Consider the following 16765-nt stretch of genomic DNA (forward strand, 5'->3'; position numbering starts at 1 on the left):
TTGCAGTTTACATTCTGTAGGCTCTGTGTTGTACACTCATCTATATTACATTTTATATGCTTTTGTTCTGTTTATATTCAGTTTGTTCAAAGCATCCTGCAAATTCTGAGATGCCACCTGCTTCTCTTGACACAGTATCAAATACAAACTGAACTAATTTGCATTGAATTTTTCAAAACAATCCATTGGGATGAATTAGAAACATTAGTACTCCTAAATTGCACTCTGGAGCATCCTACTCCAACATAACTGAAAGCACCCTATTGGTTTTGACTCTTCAATCAATTTTGTCTCTATTCTGTACTTATCCAGAATTGAGACATTGTACTGATCTGGAGTTCTTTTCTCTAGGAAAGAAATGACTGAACGTTGAACTAATAGTGGTCTTAAAGATTTTAACAGTGTAGTAGGGTAAACATGGAGAAAATGTAACACGATCCCATGTATTAGGGAGATGAAAACTTGGCAGGGGTGGGGAGAGGTTATGAAGAGGAAGACAAATGCAATCAGGAGATATAAGATAAATCACTAATAAATCCAACAACTAATTCAGGAGAAACTTCACTGACTAGGGAATAGTTAAAATGTGGAACTTATCTCCACAAGGTTAAAGTTAAAAACATAAATGTGTTTAAGCGAAGATATATTAGGAAGGCTGGAGAAGTGCTGTACTGCTGCTATCGTTCAGATCAGATGTTAACCCAAGGTCAACCTATAATTATATTCACTGGTTTGGAAAATGCAGCAATTGTATTTGGAACTTGAATATCACCTTCAAGCCACGATGCAGTCTTGTCATAATCACTCCAAGGAACTCTTGTTTGCTCAGACACCCATCTCCATCCACATCAAAAATCCTGAAGACAGTATCAAGAACATTATCTGATAATTCTTGCCCTGTTGCAACTTTCACAGCTCTCTTGAATTGTCCTAAATTTAACATGGAAAGCACACATAATATTGAGACAAAGTTATTCCGATATCATTGAAAACATCAAGATATAAAAAAAACTTCTCCTTGAAGAAGTAATATATTGTTGCAAAAGCTATCATGGATTTATGTAGCATTTCTTATCTAGTTGAAACATGTTAAATAGATATAAAGGACAAAGTTTAATGTACTTAATAAATTTGGCGTGATGTAAACTTTTCAGCTTTGCTCATCCAGTTAAAGTTGGAGCCCATTCAAATTTAAGTTTGGAACTATACTATACCTCCAGAAATGCAATGTCATTGTTGAAGGTCTAGGAGTGTTGGTATCTTACTATCTGGTATTTCTATTCATGTTTTAGTTATCTGCAATGGGATTGAGTATGTCAGTTTTGCTTTTCTTATCTGGTACAATACGAGTTGTCCTGGGAATTCCTTTTACCTTTTAAAAAATTCAAAAATAAATAGAAGTGGCAAAGAAATCATCAGAGAGACTTTGCATCCACCCGAGCTGCATTGCATAAATCCAGGTTGCAAAATCAGCTGGAGACATGAGGCTTGCTCAGAAAATGTGCCAATGCTTCACAAAGAAGGCTGTTCTACAGGCAAGACTTGGTCCATTGTATGCCATGCTGATTTATGCACAGAAAATTAATCACATGCACAGGAAACTTAACAAGCTCACATCTGTAAAGTCTGGGTGTCAAAGGCATAAGGATTATGCCTGAAAGCTCAATTTGTGATCCTAATGAATATAATGGCACATTCTCCAAGACCAAGGCAGCTATAACCTGACTGGTAAGAAACTGAAATTATGTTCACTTGAAGGGAAGTGTGCTGCTTGCAAACATTTTTTTGCATACGTTTAAAGGAAAGCTAGGATGTAAGTGGCTGGTACGTCAGTGCTGGGAAAGAAAAATTGCCTTCAGTAATTCATTTTAAGAAGTGCAGACGATCAGGCTTGCCGGAATAGAGACATCATAAAGGCATTTTTACCAACAAGAATAAGAGGTGACAGGAAAAAATAAGTGAGGTGAACATAAGGTATAGCTCTGAATTCTCAGTAAGGAAACGTAACCGACATTCCTGTTTTGTGACTCTGGAAGTAGATGTGGTGCATTCAGAGGAAGTTACAAGGAAGGTAGTCAGGAAGGTAGTCCATCACGCCATTCCAAAGCACCACAGGTCATTACGGCAATATGTCTGTCATGAGAGTGAAGTTGGAGGCCACAGCTCACCAATCAACAGAAGAATTGTAAATGGCTGAATTGCTCTTCAAAAGCAGTAAGTGAACTTCCATACATTTATCAATACCCAGAACTCTGGCGCCCACTAATGTTGGAAGGTACCACATGCAGACATGTTATGAAAAATACAGGATGTTACTACTCACGTTATAAAATTTAAACAAAGACCTTTCCTGGTTTATGTATCACACTCCTGGTTTTAATTTCTGCATTTGGAAATAAATCCACAATGTCAAGCAAGCCTGGATTTGGCTGTAATGGATGTTTCAAAATCAGATTTGCATAAACAGGGTTATAGCAACACTGAATAAAGAGCAATATATTTCCAGGTCAGCATGGTGAGTAGCTTGGAGGGGATCTTGCATATGGTGGTGTCCTCATCTTCTGTCCTTGTCATCCTAGATGGGATTGGTCATGGATTTGGAAAGTGCTGACTAAGGATCATTGGTGAATTACTATAGGGCATCTTTTAGATGGTACACACTACTGCTGCTGAGTGTCGCTAGTAAAAGGAGTCAATATATGAAGATGTGATGCCTATCACACGTTTTGCTTTGTCCTGGATGGTGTCAAGCTTCTTATGTGTTGGTGGAGCTGCACTCATCCGGGCAAGTGGGGAGTATTCCATCACACTCTGCCATGTGCCTTAGATTAGATTAGATTACTTAGTGTGAAAACAGGCCCTTCAGCCCAACAAGTCCACACCGACCCGCCGAAGCGCAACCCACCCAGACCCATTCCCCTACGTTTACCCCTTCACCTAACATTACAGGCAATTTAACTTGGCCAATTCACCTAACCTGCACATTTTTGGACTGTGGGAGGAAACCGGAGCACCCGGAGGGAACCCACGCAGACACGGGGAGAATGTGCAAACTCCACACAGAGAGTCGTCTGAGGCGGGAATTGAACCTGGGTCTCTGGCGCTGTGAGGCAGCAGTGCTAACCACTATGCCACCATGTAGACGGTGAACACATTCTAGGGAGTCAGGAGGTGAGTTCTTCACTGAAGGATTCCTAGCCTCTGCCCTGCCCTTGTGGGCACAGCATTTATATGGCTAGTTCAGTCTCTGGTCAATCATTCACCCAGGTTGTTGATAGTGGGAGATTCAGCAACAATAATGTCTTGAATGACCAAGGGCAATGGATAGATTCTTTCTTGTTAGGGTGACCATTGTCCAGCCTCACTGTAGTGTGAATGTTACCTGCCTCTTTTCAGCCCAAGGAGAGATTTTGGATACAGGCCTTGGTGCATTCTGACATAGATACTTCGTTATCTACGGAATCGTGACCATTGTGCAAACATCAGTGAACATCCCCACTTCTGACCTTATGAGGGAAGGAAGGTCATTGATAAAGCAGCTGAAGTGGTTGGGTCTTGGAAATTAGGTAAAAGCAATGACTGCAGATGCTGGAAATGAGATTCTGGATTAGTGGTGCTGGAAAAGCACAGCAATTCAGGCAGCATCCGAGGAGCAGTAAAATCGACGTTTCGGGCAAAAGCCCTTCATCAGGAATTCCTGATGAAGGGCTTTTGCCCGAAACGTCGATTTTACTGATCCTCGGATGCTGCCTGAACTGCTGTGCTTTTCCAGCACCTCTAATCCAGAATCTTGGAAATTACCCTGAGGGTCTCTTGCAGTGATGTCCTCCACAGTATCCACAAACCTTTACTTTCTTGGCTACTATGGTAGAATTGTCTGCTGACCAGTTTTGTCCAGGGCTACACAGGTAGAAGGACTCATGAGGAAATATACTGGAGGACATTCAAGACAGTAGGATGAAGAATGTAAATAGATTCAAAGAACCACAAAACTATTACAATGTAGCCCATTGTGCCAACACTAGCTTAATTATCTATTACCAATCTCCTGCCTTTTCCCCTTAACCCTGCACACCAAAACACAGCCAATGCCCTTTTGAATGCCTTAATTAACTGACCTTCACCATAGTTCCAGGCAATGTATTCCACACCCTAACAATTCACTGTGTGAGAAAGTTTTTTTTTCATATCATCCTTGTTCCATTTTCATATCACTTTAAATCTATGCCCTCTCATTCTTGTTTCTTTAATGAAAGAAACAGAAATGGAAACAGCATCTCCCTACCTACTCTATCCAGCCTACTCATAATTTTGAAAACCCTCTATCAAACCTCTTCCCAGGTTTCTCTCCAGGAGAACAGGCCAAACTTCTTCAATCTATCTTCTTTGCTAAAGTTTCTCCCACCTGGTACTATTCTAGTAAATCACTTCTGCTCTCTTTCCAATACATTTGCATTTTTTCTATAACTTGGCTCCCAAAACTGTATACAATACTCCGGTGGAGATCTAACAAATGTCATGTACGTGTTCAACATCACCTCCTTGTTCTTGCACTCCATACCCCTAAGAATAAAGCAGAGAAAACTGTTTGCCTTATTTACTGCTTTCCCCAACTGACCCATCCCCTTCAATGATCTGTGCACATGTACACCCTGCTCCTGAACCCTTTAGAATTGGGTCTCAGAAATTACCCCAAGGAAAGCCTGCAGCGATGTCCTCCAAAGTATCCACAAACCTATACTTTCTTGGCCATTATGGTAGAATTAAACCCAATTTTGTGGTGTCTTTTAGTGTTTTTCTGATCAAAGTGCATCACCTCACATTTCTCTTGAACCTCATCTGCAACCTTTCTGCTTATTTCACCAACTTGTCAATATCCTCTTGAGTTTCACACTGTTCTCCTCATATTTCACAATTCTTTGAAGTTTCAAAGCTCTCCCTCTTCCATCAACTTTCCAGTTATACATTCATTTGCCTTTATCCTTTTATTTCTGCAGCAGGTAAAATCAGCATACATGATGAAAGCATAGATTTAGATCTTATGTGACATGAATAATCCAACTCCAATACATTCTATCATTTTTATGCTGTTTGATTAAAAAATACCTTCAAAGTCGAAATACCTTTCTGTTTTCAGAATAATATATAATGTTGCACTGTACATACCTATTCCAACAGGACGGTTAGCTGCAGTGAACATATTCATAGTGAAAGCAAAATCTTCAAGATGATTCATAAAATGGCAAAATGCCCTGAATTCTTGAAAGGAAATGCTCTGGAATATAAAGAAACACTAGTTAATATTTAAGAATAAGTTCCAAGTGAAAAGTATAGGAGCAAAGATAGCAGAACATAGTAATAAAGAAAGAGGACAGGAGAGATTGAAAAATAGTATAAGAGAGACAGATTGACATTCTTAGATTATGAGACTGGAAATCCACCGTGGCTGCGTTCTGGTCTAGGTTGAGTTACTTATGTTCAGTCATAGAGAAGTGGGAGACTTTGGTGCCAAAATTGGCTTTAATACCACTACGCTAGGCAGGGAAATAAAAATCTGCCATTACTCCTAATGCTCCCTAAGTGGCCCATGCTGGATGTGCAAGCGTGTAAATGTCGAGTGATGGGAAGACTGGGATCTCCTGCTGGGTTAACAAATACACAATGCCTGTTCAGCTATCGCAGATTTGGATCCACATCTCATTAACAACCCAATAATATCAGAAATGGAAACACAGAAGTCAAGGATAGAGGGGGAGGGGGAGAGAGAGAGAGAGAGACAGAGAGAGACAGAGAGAGACAGAGAGAGAGAGAGAGAGAGAGAGAGAGAGAGAAAAGAATCAGAGAGGACCAGCTGAGGGTGAGACAGAATGAAAATTGGAAGTAAAACTAATTAATTTTTAAAATTCCAGATGAGAGTAGGAAGCTTGATGTTTAACTTGTCTATTGTGGGTGAAGGCCTTTTGTAGGATTGGAATAAGGAATATTCCACATACCCCACAAAGAAACAAGCGTAGCTGGGGGCTATGCAGTTACCCATAGCCACACCTTTGACTTAGAGAAAGTGAGATGAGTTAAAGGAGAAGTTATTCAAAGTGAAACTGAGCTTAGCCAGGAAGAGGATGGTGGTGGATGGAGATTGTGTAGAGTTCTCTTCAAGGAAGAAGCAGAGACCCTTCAAACCTCCTGATGAGTGATGGGTGTGTACAGGGATTGCACATCTATGGAGGAGAGGTGGTGGCCAGGGCCAGAAAACCGGAAATTATGGAACCGACCAAAAGTATCAGCAGACTTATGAATATAAGTGAGGAGAAACTGATCAAGTGGGGGGAAAGAAATCAATAGTGGTCCAGTTTATGCATTTTGGAAAGAAATACAATCAGGAATGTTGAGGTTGTACAGGATGATGGTGAGGCCACTTTTGGAGTACTGTGTACAGTTCTGGTTGCCCTGCGAAAGGAAAGATATTATTAAATTGGAGAGGGTTCAGAAAAGATTTACCAGTATGTTGCCAAGGATGGAGCATTTGAGTTATAAGGATAGGCTGGGACATTTTTCACCAGAGCGCATGAGGTTGAGGGGTAATCTTATAGAGGTTTATAAAATCATGAGGTGCATAAATAAGGTGAATAGCAAAGGTCTTGTCCCTAAAATGGTGAGCTCAAGACCAGGGGGCATATTGTTAAGGGGAGAAGAGGAAGATTTAAAAGGGACCTAAGAGGCAACGTTTTCACAGAGAGAGTGGCTTGTGTGTGGAATGAACTGCGAGAGGAAATGATAAGTGCAAGTACAGTTGCAACATTAAAAGACATTTGGATAGGTACATAAATAGGAAAGGCAAATGCAGGCAAGTGGGACTAGTTCAGTTTGGGAAACTTGGTTGGCATAGCCAAGTTGGACCAATGTGTCTGTGCTGTGTGGCTGTCAGGGAAAATGGCAAGAGGCAAAATCAAAATCTTTTGCTAGACTTTGCTTTAACCGTAAGAATTACAAAGTAAATATTTATGCCAATGTGAGTATCTTCTCAATTCTTCAGGCCTTATTGTCTACCAGCATGAAACTCTTCTAGCAGCAGTCTTTTCATAAGTACCATGGAACAATAAGGAGCTGTAAAAATAGGATTGGAATTCAAGACAAGAGGAGGCAGAAAGCAGGAAACTATAGACCAGGCTATAAAACCAGGTTAATGTTAGAGGAACATAAGTTCGAATCTCACTGTGGCAGATGGTGAAACTTGAATTCAATTTGAAATCAGGAATAAAATGGTCCCCTAATGGTAGCCATAACCAGTTATTGTAAAAATCCATCTGGCTTGTTAATGTCCTTTAGGGAAGGAAATCCGCCATCCTTACGTGGTCTAGCCTACATACGACTCCAGACACTTACTAGGTAAGGATGGTGGATTTCCTTCCCTAAAGGTAATTGTAACTAATGTTACAAGCTCCTATTACAAAGAAGGCTATTTATATATTTTTTGGCATTGATTACATATTTGCTTGAGATATTAATTCAAATTGAAAGGAACGGTATATGTAAATACTGCCATTGAGACAAAATATGTCATCTATGTCAAAACGAAGACAGTTGTAAATGTTGAAATTTGAAATTCATATTGTAAAAGGAAACTTAATTTTAGGTAAATGCTAACCTCCCCTGGAGGTAATTTCCTCACGTTCTTCCAGTAAATATTACGGTTTTGCTCTTCAGTGAAATGGAGCAGCCAAGCTGCAAACTCTTCTCTTCTCATGGTTTTCATGCCTCGAGAGAACTCTGTAAATTCAATCTCTTGCACTTCTGTTTGCAGATCTTCCATAAATCTAAAAAACGAACACACCAGAGATCAAAGTTTTTAAAATGTCAAAATCCAGCCCAAGAGTCTTTGAAGACAATTGTTACCTCATCAAAAGTTCTTTAAATTTTGACTTCAGCATGCATTTAACAGCTGAAATCTGAAAACCAAGGCATTTAAAAAAAATTCAATCACGGGATGCAGGTTTTTTTCTATTTAGTCATGGGATGTGGCACTGCAGGCTGGGCTAGCATTTATTACCCATTCCTAAATTGTCCATTCTCAAGAAGATGACTTCAATTACTGCAATTAACTTGCTACAGGTAAACCCACCTGATTTAGGTCATGTGACAATTACTGCTCCAACTCTTAAAGAGTCTGACATAAATGTAGTTAGGTGGTCCATGTGGGCTCATGGTTGTCCTTTGCAACAATAATGTAAGATGCTTGTTACATGTGTTCAGCGCTGACTACCTGCTGTTGCAGATGTCAACTGAAGCAGCTGAAAGGGTTCTGTTATGTGAAAATTTCATACCGAGGTGATCTCTCCGACTGCAGGGAAAGCTGGCGCTGTTTCAGATAGTAAAATGAAACATAGTGAAAATAAGTCTGTTTTGACATGTTTAGATGGATGTTTAGAAATGCCTGGAGTGTGGATTCAATGCCACAGAAATTCCTGTATTTATGTTTTTAGCTCTTCATGAACTGGACTTCTGAAGTATTTGCAAGATTTTCACAAAACGTGTGTCATCTATGTCAAAACAAACACAGTTGTAAAAGGTGAAATTTGAAATTCATTTTGTAAAAGGAAATTCTTCATTTAAATATCCTGATTAAGGAATGCTATAAACTGAGCTATGTTTAATTACAAAAGTCCGGAAAACATTCAATGATGGACAATAAAAGATCAAGCATGTAAATAGATAATAAAAATTAAATTAGGAAGGAATGGATACTAAAATACACAATGCATTATTAGAACTGTTTCAATGAACTCAGAGCTGAATGTACCATCATGTAATGTTGTCATAGAATGCTCAGAGATTGTATTTTGCTCTTAATCTCAGCATAAGCTGATTCTGTTCTATTCATCATTAGTTAACAAAACACCTCTAACAACTGACAGAATATGTTGTGTTAGTGCTGATGTTGGAGTGGGATGTTATAGTCCAACAGCTTTATTTGAAATCATAAGCTTTTGGAGCGCTTCAAAAACAGCAGCGCTTCAAAACCTTGCGATTTCAAATAAAAAAAATCACTGTTGGACTACAACCTGGTGTTCTGTGACTTCTGAAACTGACAGAATAGTCTGCCACCTAGCACAATAAATGCAAATTGGTATGAAGTGTATTTGAGTTGAATATCCCTTTATGAAGGCTATTACATATTGCCTGTTATATGAAAAAGGTCAATTTTGTAAGACCGCTGATTACCGAACAGCAAAAAGGTAACAGAGGAAATGAACAAAGGCATGATCGAAGATATATTTTAGGGAAGCTTTTGAAGAAGTAAACATAAGTAGTAAAGTGGATAGTTCAGGAAATAAATTGCAGAGTTTAAGAGCATGTTGCTTAAAAGCCTTGCTATCAATGGTGCCCAGAGGGATTAGAAGGATTTGGGAAGAGCTTGGTGGAAGCATCTTCTGTATACAAATCTAAATGACAAGGTTCGTAAATCGCTTAAATAGTCTTCTCTGGTTTCTGTTATCTTATGTCTTACAATGCCTTTTGCCTCATTTTTATTTACACTACGTAACACATCTTGGATATTGTTTTCATTTAGCAATTTGTATGATATTTTAGAATTTCTCACATTCCATCCTCTGTAAACTTGAGGTAATTTAAAATTTTGTAGGTCAATGTCCTTACTTGGACCAAATCCCATTTAACTGTCACCCATACATGCCGACAAATACTAGTTTCTCATTAAACAATACTTTGAGTTTTAAACTTTTATTTCTTGTCTTCAAATCATTTCATGGCCTTGCTTTACCCTATCTCTCTTCAGCCTCACAACCCTCCAAGATCTCTTTATTTTTCTAATTCTGGCTTTTTGAGTGTGAGTGAGACCCCTTTCGAACAGGGCTGACCATGGGTTGCATCCTTGTTGTTCTAGCTTTCCGCTTCTCTGAAGCAACATTGCTTGTGACTGAAGAGACCAATGCTGGAGTGACAGTCCAAGTCGCAGAGGTCACATCTGTATATGGTTGTTGATCTGCTGGAACTGTTGCACTCGTTCCTTCGTGCCCACTTGTCCGCTGCAGTGCTCATCGGCTTCTTTTCCCTATTTTGAGGTGTTGGTTCAGGGTGCTTCTCCATCTAGTACGATCAGCTGCAAGCCTTTCCCAGGACTCTAACAATATCAAGCGCACTTTCATGTCCCTCATGCAAATGTCCTTGTAGTGCAGCTGGGGATGCCCAGTGGGTCTCTTCCCGGATGTGAGCTCTCCATTGAGGACATCCTTTGGGAGGCGGCCATCCTCCATGCAGTGAACATGGCCGAGCCAGCGCAGTCTCCACTGCCTGTGCAGAGTGTACATGCTGGGAAGGCCAGCGTGAGATAGGACCGCTGCACTGGACACACTGTCTTGCTCGGATATGTCCAGGATATGGTGGATACTCCTCAAGTGGAAGGCATTCAGTCTTCTCTCCTGTCTGGCATATGTAGTCCACGTTTCACTGCTGTACAGCAGTGTGCTAATGATGCAGGCTTTGTAGATTGACATTTTTATCTTCACTGTCAGCTTGGGATTTGTCCACACTCGAGTCATGAGGTGAGCAAGAGTTGAGGCTGCTTTCTCGATCCTCTTGTCGATCTCTGTGTCCAAGGAGAGGTTGTCAGTGATGGTAGAGTCAAAGTACATAAACTGATGGATGACGTTGAGTGCGTAGTCGTCGATGGTGATGACTGGTGGTGCCTCTGTGTCTTTTCCCAGGATGCTCGTCTTCTTCAGACTGATAGTCAGCCCGAAATCCTTGCAAGCGTGAGGGAGGTGGTCTAAATAACTAGAGTTCCTGCTGGGTGTGTGTTGCAACTGCAGCATCATCGGCAAATAGCACGTCCTTGATGAGTGCCGCACATACTATTGTCTTGGCTTGGAGGTGGGCCAGGTTGAACAGTCTGCCTTCTGATCGAGTGTGTAGATAAATCCCTTCCGTTGCGGCGCCAAAGGCATGTTTCAGGACCACAGTAAAAAAAAATCCCGAAGAGTTTGGGAGCGAGGATGCAGCCTTGTTTGATGCTGCTGTGGATGTCGAAGGGCTTAGAAGAGCTGCCGCTGAACTGCACTGTTCTCTTCATGTTATTGTGAAAAGGTTCTATCATGCTCAGCAGTTTCAGTTGGCTGCTGAACTTCAGCAGAACCTTGAACAGGCCGTTTCTGCTGACCAGGTCGAATGCCTAGGTGAGGTTGAAGAAATTAGATAACGAGAATCCAGAGACAGTATATTCCTGTTAAGGTGAAAGGAAAGACTGGTAGGTATAGGGAATGCTGGATGACTAAAAAAGTTGAGGGTTTGGTTAAGAAAAAGAAGGAAGCATATGTCAGGTATAGACAGGATAGACAGATGACTCCTTAGAAGAGTACAAAGGAAGTAGAACCATACTTAAGAGGAAAATCAGGAGGGCAAAAAGGGGACATGAGATAACTTTGGCTAATAGAATTAAGGAGAATCCAAAGCGTTTTTACAAATACATTAAGGATGAAAGGGTAACTAGGGAAAGAATAGGGCCCCTCAAAGATCAGCAAGGCAGCCTTTGAGTGGAGCTGCAGAAAATGGGGGAGATACTAAACGAGTATTTTGCCTCAGTATTTACTGTGGAAAATATATGGAAGATAGAGAATGTAAGGAAATAGATGGTGACACCTTGAAAAATGTCCATTTTACAGAGCAGAAAGTGCTGGATGTCTTGAAACACAAAGTTGGATAAATTCCCAGGACCTGATCAGGTGTACCCTAGAACACTGTGGGAAGCCAGATAAGTGATTGCTGAGCCTCTTGATGAGATATTTGTATCATCAATAGTCACAGGTGAGGTGCCTGAAGACTGGAGGTTGGCTAACGTGGTGCCATTGTTTAAGAAGGGTGGTAAGGACAAGCCAGGGAACTATAGACCAGTGAGCCTGACGTTGGTGGTGGACAAGTTGTTGGAGGGAACCCCGAGGGACAGGATGTACATGTATTTGGAAAGGCAAGGACTGATTAGGGATAGTCAACATGGCTTTGTGTTTGGGAAATCATGTCTCACAAACTTGATTGAGTTTTTTGAAGAAGTAACAAAGGTGATTGATGAGGACAGAGCAGTAGATGCGATCTATATGGATTTCAGTAAGGCATTTGACAAGGTTCCCCATGGAAGGCTGGTTAGCAAGATTAGATCTCACAGAATACAGGGAGAACTAGCCATGTGGATACAGAACTGTCTCAAAGGTAGAAGACAGAGGGCAGTGGTGGAGGGTTGTTTTCTCAGACTGGAGGCCTGTGACCAGTGGAGTGCCACAAGGATCGGTGCTGGGTCCTCTACTTTTTGTCATTTATATAAATGATTTGGATGCGAGCATAAGAGGTATGGTCAGCATGGACGGGTTGGACTAAAGGGTCTGTTTCCTTGCTGTATATCTCTATGACTCTATATGATGACATACGGGGGCATTTTCTGTTCTCTATACTTCTGCAGTTGGCAAAGGGAGAAGATCATGTCTACTGTTGACCTTTTAGCTCAGAAGCCGCACTGTGACTCTGGGTACATATGTTCGGCCAGTTTCTGCAGGTGAGTCAAAATGACCTGAGCAAATGCTTTGCTGACAGTGTTGAGGAGAGAGATGCCTCTGTAGCTGTTGCAGTCGCTTCTCTCACCCTTGTTCTTGTAGAGGGCAATGATCTTGTCATCCCTCATGGGCTATAGTACATGGACTCCTTCTTGCCAGCACTGGCAGAGGACTTCATACAGTGGGAGCAGTAAGCTAGTGTTGCAGCACTTGATTAAATCAGGAGGAATCCCATCACAACCCAGGGCTTTACCTGAGGCGAGGCTGTCAGTGACCTTGCTGAGCTCTTTTACTGGCTCTGTATCTAGCTCGTCCATGATCAGCAGCACATGATGGTATCAAGTGCTGAAGTGGACATAGTACACTCTCTGGAGTAGAGATCAGAGTAATGTTCAACCCACTTCTCCATTTGCTGGACACTGTCTGTGATTACTTCCCCAGTTGAGGATTTGAGAGGCGGTGTCTTGCTCTGAGTTGGTTCTATTGCCTTCTTGATGCCTTTGTACATTCCTCTAATGTTCCCTGTTATAGTAGCCATCTGAACTTCCTCACTTAGCTGTGTCCAGTAGGTCTCCCCTCACCCTCCTTATCCACATCTCCCCTCACCCTCCTTATCCACACATCCCCTCACCCTCTTAATCCACACCTCCCCTCACCCTCCTTATCTACATCTCCTCCATCCTTCCGTATCCACATCTCCCCTCACCCTCCCTCTGCCCACCACCTCCTCTCACCTGTCACCTCTCTCTTGCCGAACTCAACTCTTTCATCTTTTATATCCCCAACTCCTCTCCCTATCCACTCTCCCCCATAATTTACATCATCCTGAGTCTCTCCCCACCCCATCTCTCTCCCCCCCTCCATCGTCTCAGCAACTGGTGTACAAGGATGCCTGCATCTCTTCATAGTTTAACCTCCCACCCAGTTTTGTATCATCTGCAAACTTGGAGATGTTACATTTAGTTCCCTCATCTAAATCATTAATATGTATTCTGAATATCTAGAGTCCAAACACTGCTCCCTGCTGTACTCCACTAGTCACTGGCTGTCACTCAGAAAATGATTCCTTATTCCTACTCTTTGCTTCCTGTCTGCCAGCCAGTTCTTTATCCATAGCAATATACAATACTTCATACTAAAGTCCAATTGCATGTAGTTTAACTTGACATGCTAATCAGACATGCAAGAAGAATTGCTAAAGATGCTCCCATGCTGCATTGAGGCTGTTTGCAGATTAAATGACATGAAAGAGAGGTGAATTGACTTTGAAGAAGTTAAGAAATTATCTATCTGACAGTGAAAGCACATTTCCAGAAGTAGTTTTGTGAATACAAGGTCTTTGAAAGGGGAAAGATTTAAAAGGGACCTAAAGGGCAACTTTTCAAGGAGAGGGTGGTACATGTGTGGAATGAGCTGCTAGAGGAAGTGGTGGAGGCTGGTACAATTGCAACATTTATAAGGTATTTGGATGGGTATGTGAATACGAAGGGTATGGAGGGATATGGGTTAAATGCTGGCAAATGGGACAAGATTAATTTAGGATATCTGGTTGGCACTGTTGAGTTGGACCGAAGGGTTTGTTTCCATAATGTACAGCTCTATGACTCTACAAGCCATTCACTTGCTCATAGCTGCAGCTTTACAATTCCACCAATTTCTTAGCATGCATTTTCACAGGACAGTTCTGTTGTGTGAACTCGCCTTGTTGACCTTGATAGATGCAGAGGGCTCAGGAAACCTGCCTTCCTGTTATAAAAACCAGATTTTCTTGCACATTCCACAGGGGTTCTATGTCCTCCTGCAAAACACCCAGATGTAACCCGGAAAATGGGTGGAATCATGATACCACTTGTGGGGATTTAATCCTGTACCTATACCTGAGCCTGCCTCTCCTTATTAGTTAAAATTCTGCCTAAAGTGACAAATTGATAACTCTTATTTCCCTGAGATCTGGAGGCAGTGATAATGACTGATTTTTTTCATTTTTTGATTAATTGTTATTTTCAGTGAGTTTCACATCGTGGCTGACAACTTTTCTCACGCAGTCTTCCCATCTCATTAATTACAAATTATAGCATTTTTCTCATGCAATCTCATGTTGCAGCAGACAGAATTGTTCACTGCTGTAAGCCAGGAACTGCTCTTCATACTCTGCTGCTGGATCATTTCAGGGAAGGACATGTCCCAGGAAGAGGAGTTGGCACTTTTTTTCAGTGAGAGACACTTGGAGGTGTTGGAGAGGGTAGTGGATAATAAGATCCATCCTCTTTCATGTGGACTGGCAAATGAGGCTGCAGCACCAGTTCCAATCAACCTCAACGTAGATAACAGCCTATGTCAGTGCCATTTCAGGTGTTAAAAGATTGCTCAGAGGTGTTGGAAGAAGGTTAATGATCTTCTGTACTCTACAAGGGTGTTGGGGACAAAAAAGAACTGCAGACGCTGGAATCCAAGGTATACAAGCAGGGGCCTGGAAGAACACAGCAAGCCAGGCAGCATCAGGAGGTGGAGAAATCAACGTTTCAGGTGCAACCCTCCTTCAGGTCTGGGGGTGGACGTATGGGGAGCTGCAGATAAATGGGAGTGGGGGGAGGGTGGGGAGAGGGACGGGGTGATGAGGTAGGGATAGGTGAACACAGGTAGAGGGTATGCCCTGGTTGGTCGGTGGGAGGAACGAATCTGGTTGATGGCTGGAAGGAAGGGTTGGTTAGAGGAATGGAATGAATGGGCAGAGGCTGGGAAGGGAGTCAGGGGATGGAAAGGGAAGTTATTTGAAATTGGAGAACTCAATGTTGCGTCCTCCGGGCTGTAGGCTGCCTAGACAGAAGATGAGGTGTCGTTCCTCCAATTTGCGATCCGATTTGCTGTGGCAATGGAGGAGACGGAGGATGGACATGTCAGAAAGAGTGTGGGAAAGGGAATTAAAATGGGTGGTGACTGGGAGGTCAGGTCGGCCCCTGCAGGCCCAGCTAGATGCTTGGTGAAACGTGCCCTGAGCTTACATTTGGTCCCACCGATGTAGATATAGAGGAGACCATATCGGGAGCACAGGATACAGTAAACTAGGTTGGATTTGCCACAATCTTCTCTCTGCTTCCTCATATTAACTCTAACTCTGCCACTGCATAGTAAGAACACTAATGCTAATGGTCTCACTATTGCATGAGACATCTCCATTTAGTGGCTTTTACTCATCTCATCGACCTAAACTACTAATGTTTCCTACTCTCAGCATTTCCTACTTAACCACTTGGGACACCTCACCACCTCTGCTGCTCCTGCATCATCACAAACAGCTTTTCCATCCCCTTTTAATTTCACTCAATCCCTCCTTTTGTCTAACTGCAGGAGAAAGTGTTACATAATGGAGTAGAGATGAGTCATGGTACAGCTGACATTTGGCTATTCAACCCCATGAGGAAAAGGTCCTTGAGATGGCTACAGAAGATTGAGACCGCTCAGGGGAATACCAAAACCTCCATGTCAAAGCGAGCCAGTAAGCTTCATTGTTCTGTGCTGGGCAATTCTCTCATTACCACTACTGTTAGCTTATTCTTAAGATGCTTAAGCTACTATCCCTATGGCATAATCAATGGCCCCTGTTCTCTTATCCAGGCAGCAGTGGCACCCACACAACTGTCACCCTGAAGAGGTCTGCCCCTCAGCACCTCCTCCACCTCTGAGGAAGAAGCCGTAGATTCCTCAGAAGATGCACCAGCAACACTTTCTCCTGCACCCTCCACCAGCTCAGATTTTCACCTTGTGGGTTTTTAATCTAGATAAAATTCAGGGGCATACCACTGACACAGGCCCCCCCAAAAAAGCTGGCAGAACTCCACAGGTGTTTGGGGAAGAAACACTTCAGTGTGCGGCATTCAGAGGACTGACAGACATCAGCTCAGCCCCTGTAAAAAATGACTCTATGGTGTTGGCTGTTAATGACCATACAATGCATGGACAATCAAAGGCAGGTTTGTCAGAGACCTTTGGTAAACTGGATCAAAGGTTCGAGTAGGCCACTATTATCAGCTGGTTCCAGCATGAGTACATTTGGCTGTCTCCATGGAGAGGTTCGCAGCAGCATCTGAAAGCCAGTACTATAGAACACTGGCTGCCAAAATGCATGCAGGCTAACATTTCATCACTCCTGTCACTGTTGCTCAGCATCAACGGTAAGATGAAAAGTGGGGGGCGAGGGACCTCGATCTCAC

The 16765-nt window shown here is 42.2% G+C and overlaps 1 protein-coding gene across 1 annotated transcript in view; it reads right to left on the reverse strand.

Moving 5' to 3' along the window:
• micu2 (mitochondrial calcium uptake 2) overlaps positions 1–16765 on the reverse strand; it is a 458574-nt gene that overhangs the window by 2720 nt on the left and 439089 nt on the right. The window contains exons 10-12 of the mRNA XM_043691937.2: positions 7646–7814; positions 5167–5275; positions 773–930 (exon numbers count right to left, since the gene is read on the reverse strand). Coding sequence (XP_043547872.2) covers positions 773–930; positions 5167–5275; positions 7646–7814 — 436 coding nt within the window. The remainder of the gene's footprint in view (positions 1–772; positions 931–5166; positions 5276–7645; positions 7815–16765) is intronic.

This window comes from Chiloscyllium plagiosum, unplaced genomic scaffold (assembly GCF_037043375.1).
Source record: "Chiloscyllium plagiosum isolate Xiang-an unplaced genomic scaffold, Cpla_swu_hap1 HiC_scaffold_6, whole genome shotgun sequence".
Lineage (NCBI taxonomy): Eukaryota > Metazoa > Chordata > Chondrichthyes > Orectolobiformes > Hemiscylliidae > Chiloscyllium > Chiloscyllium plagiosum.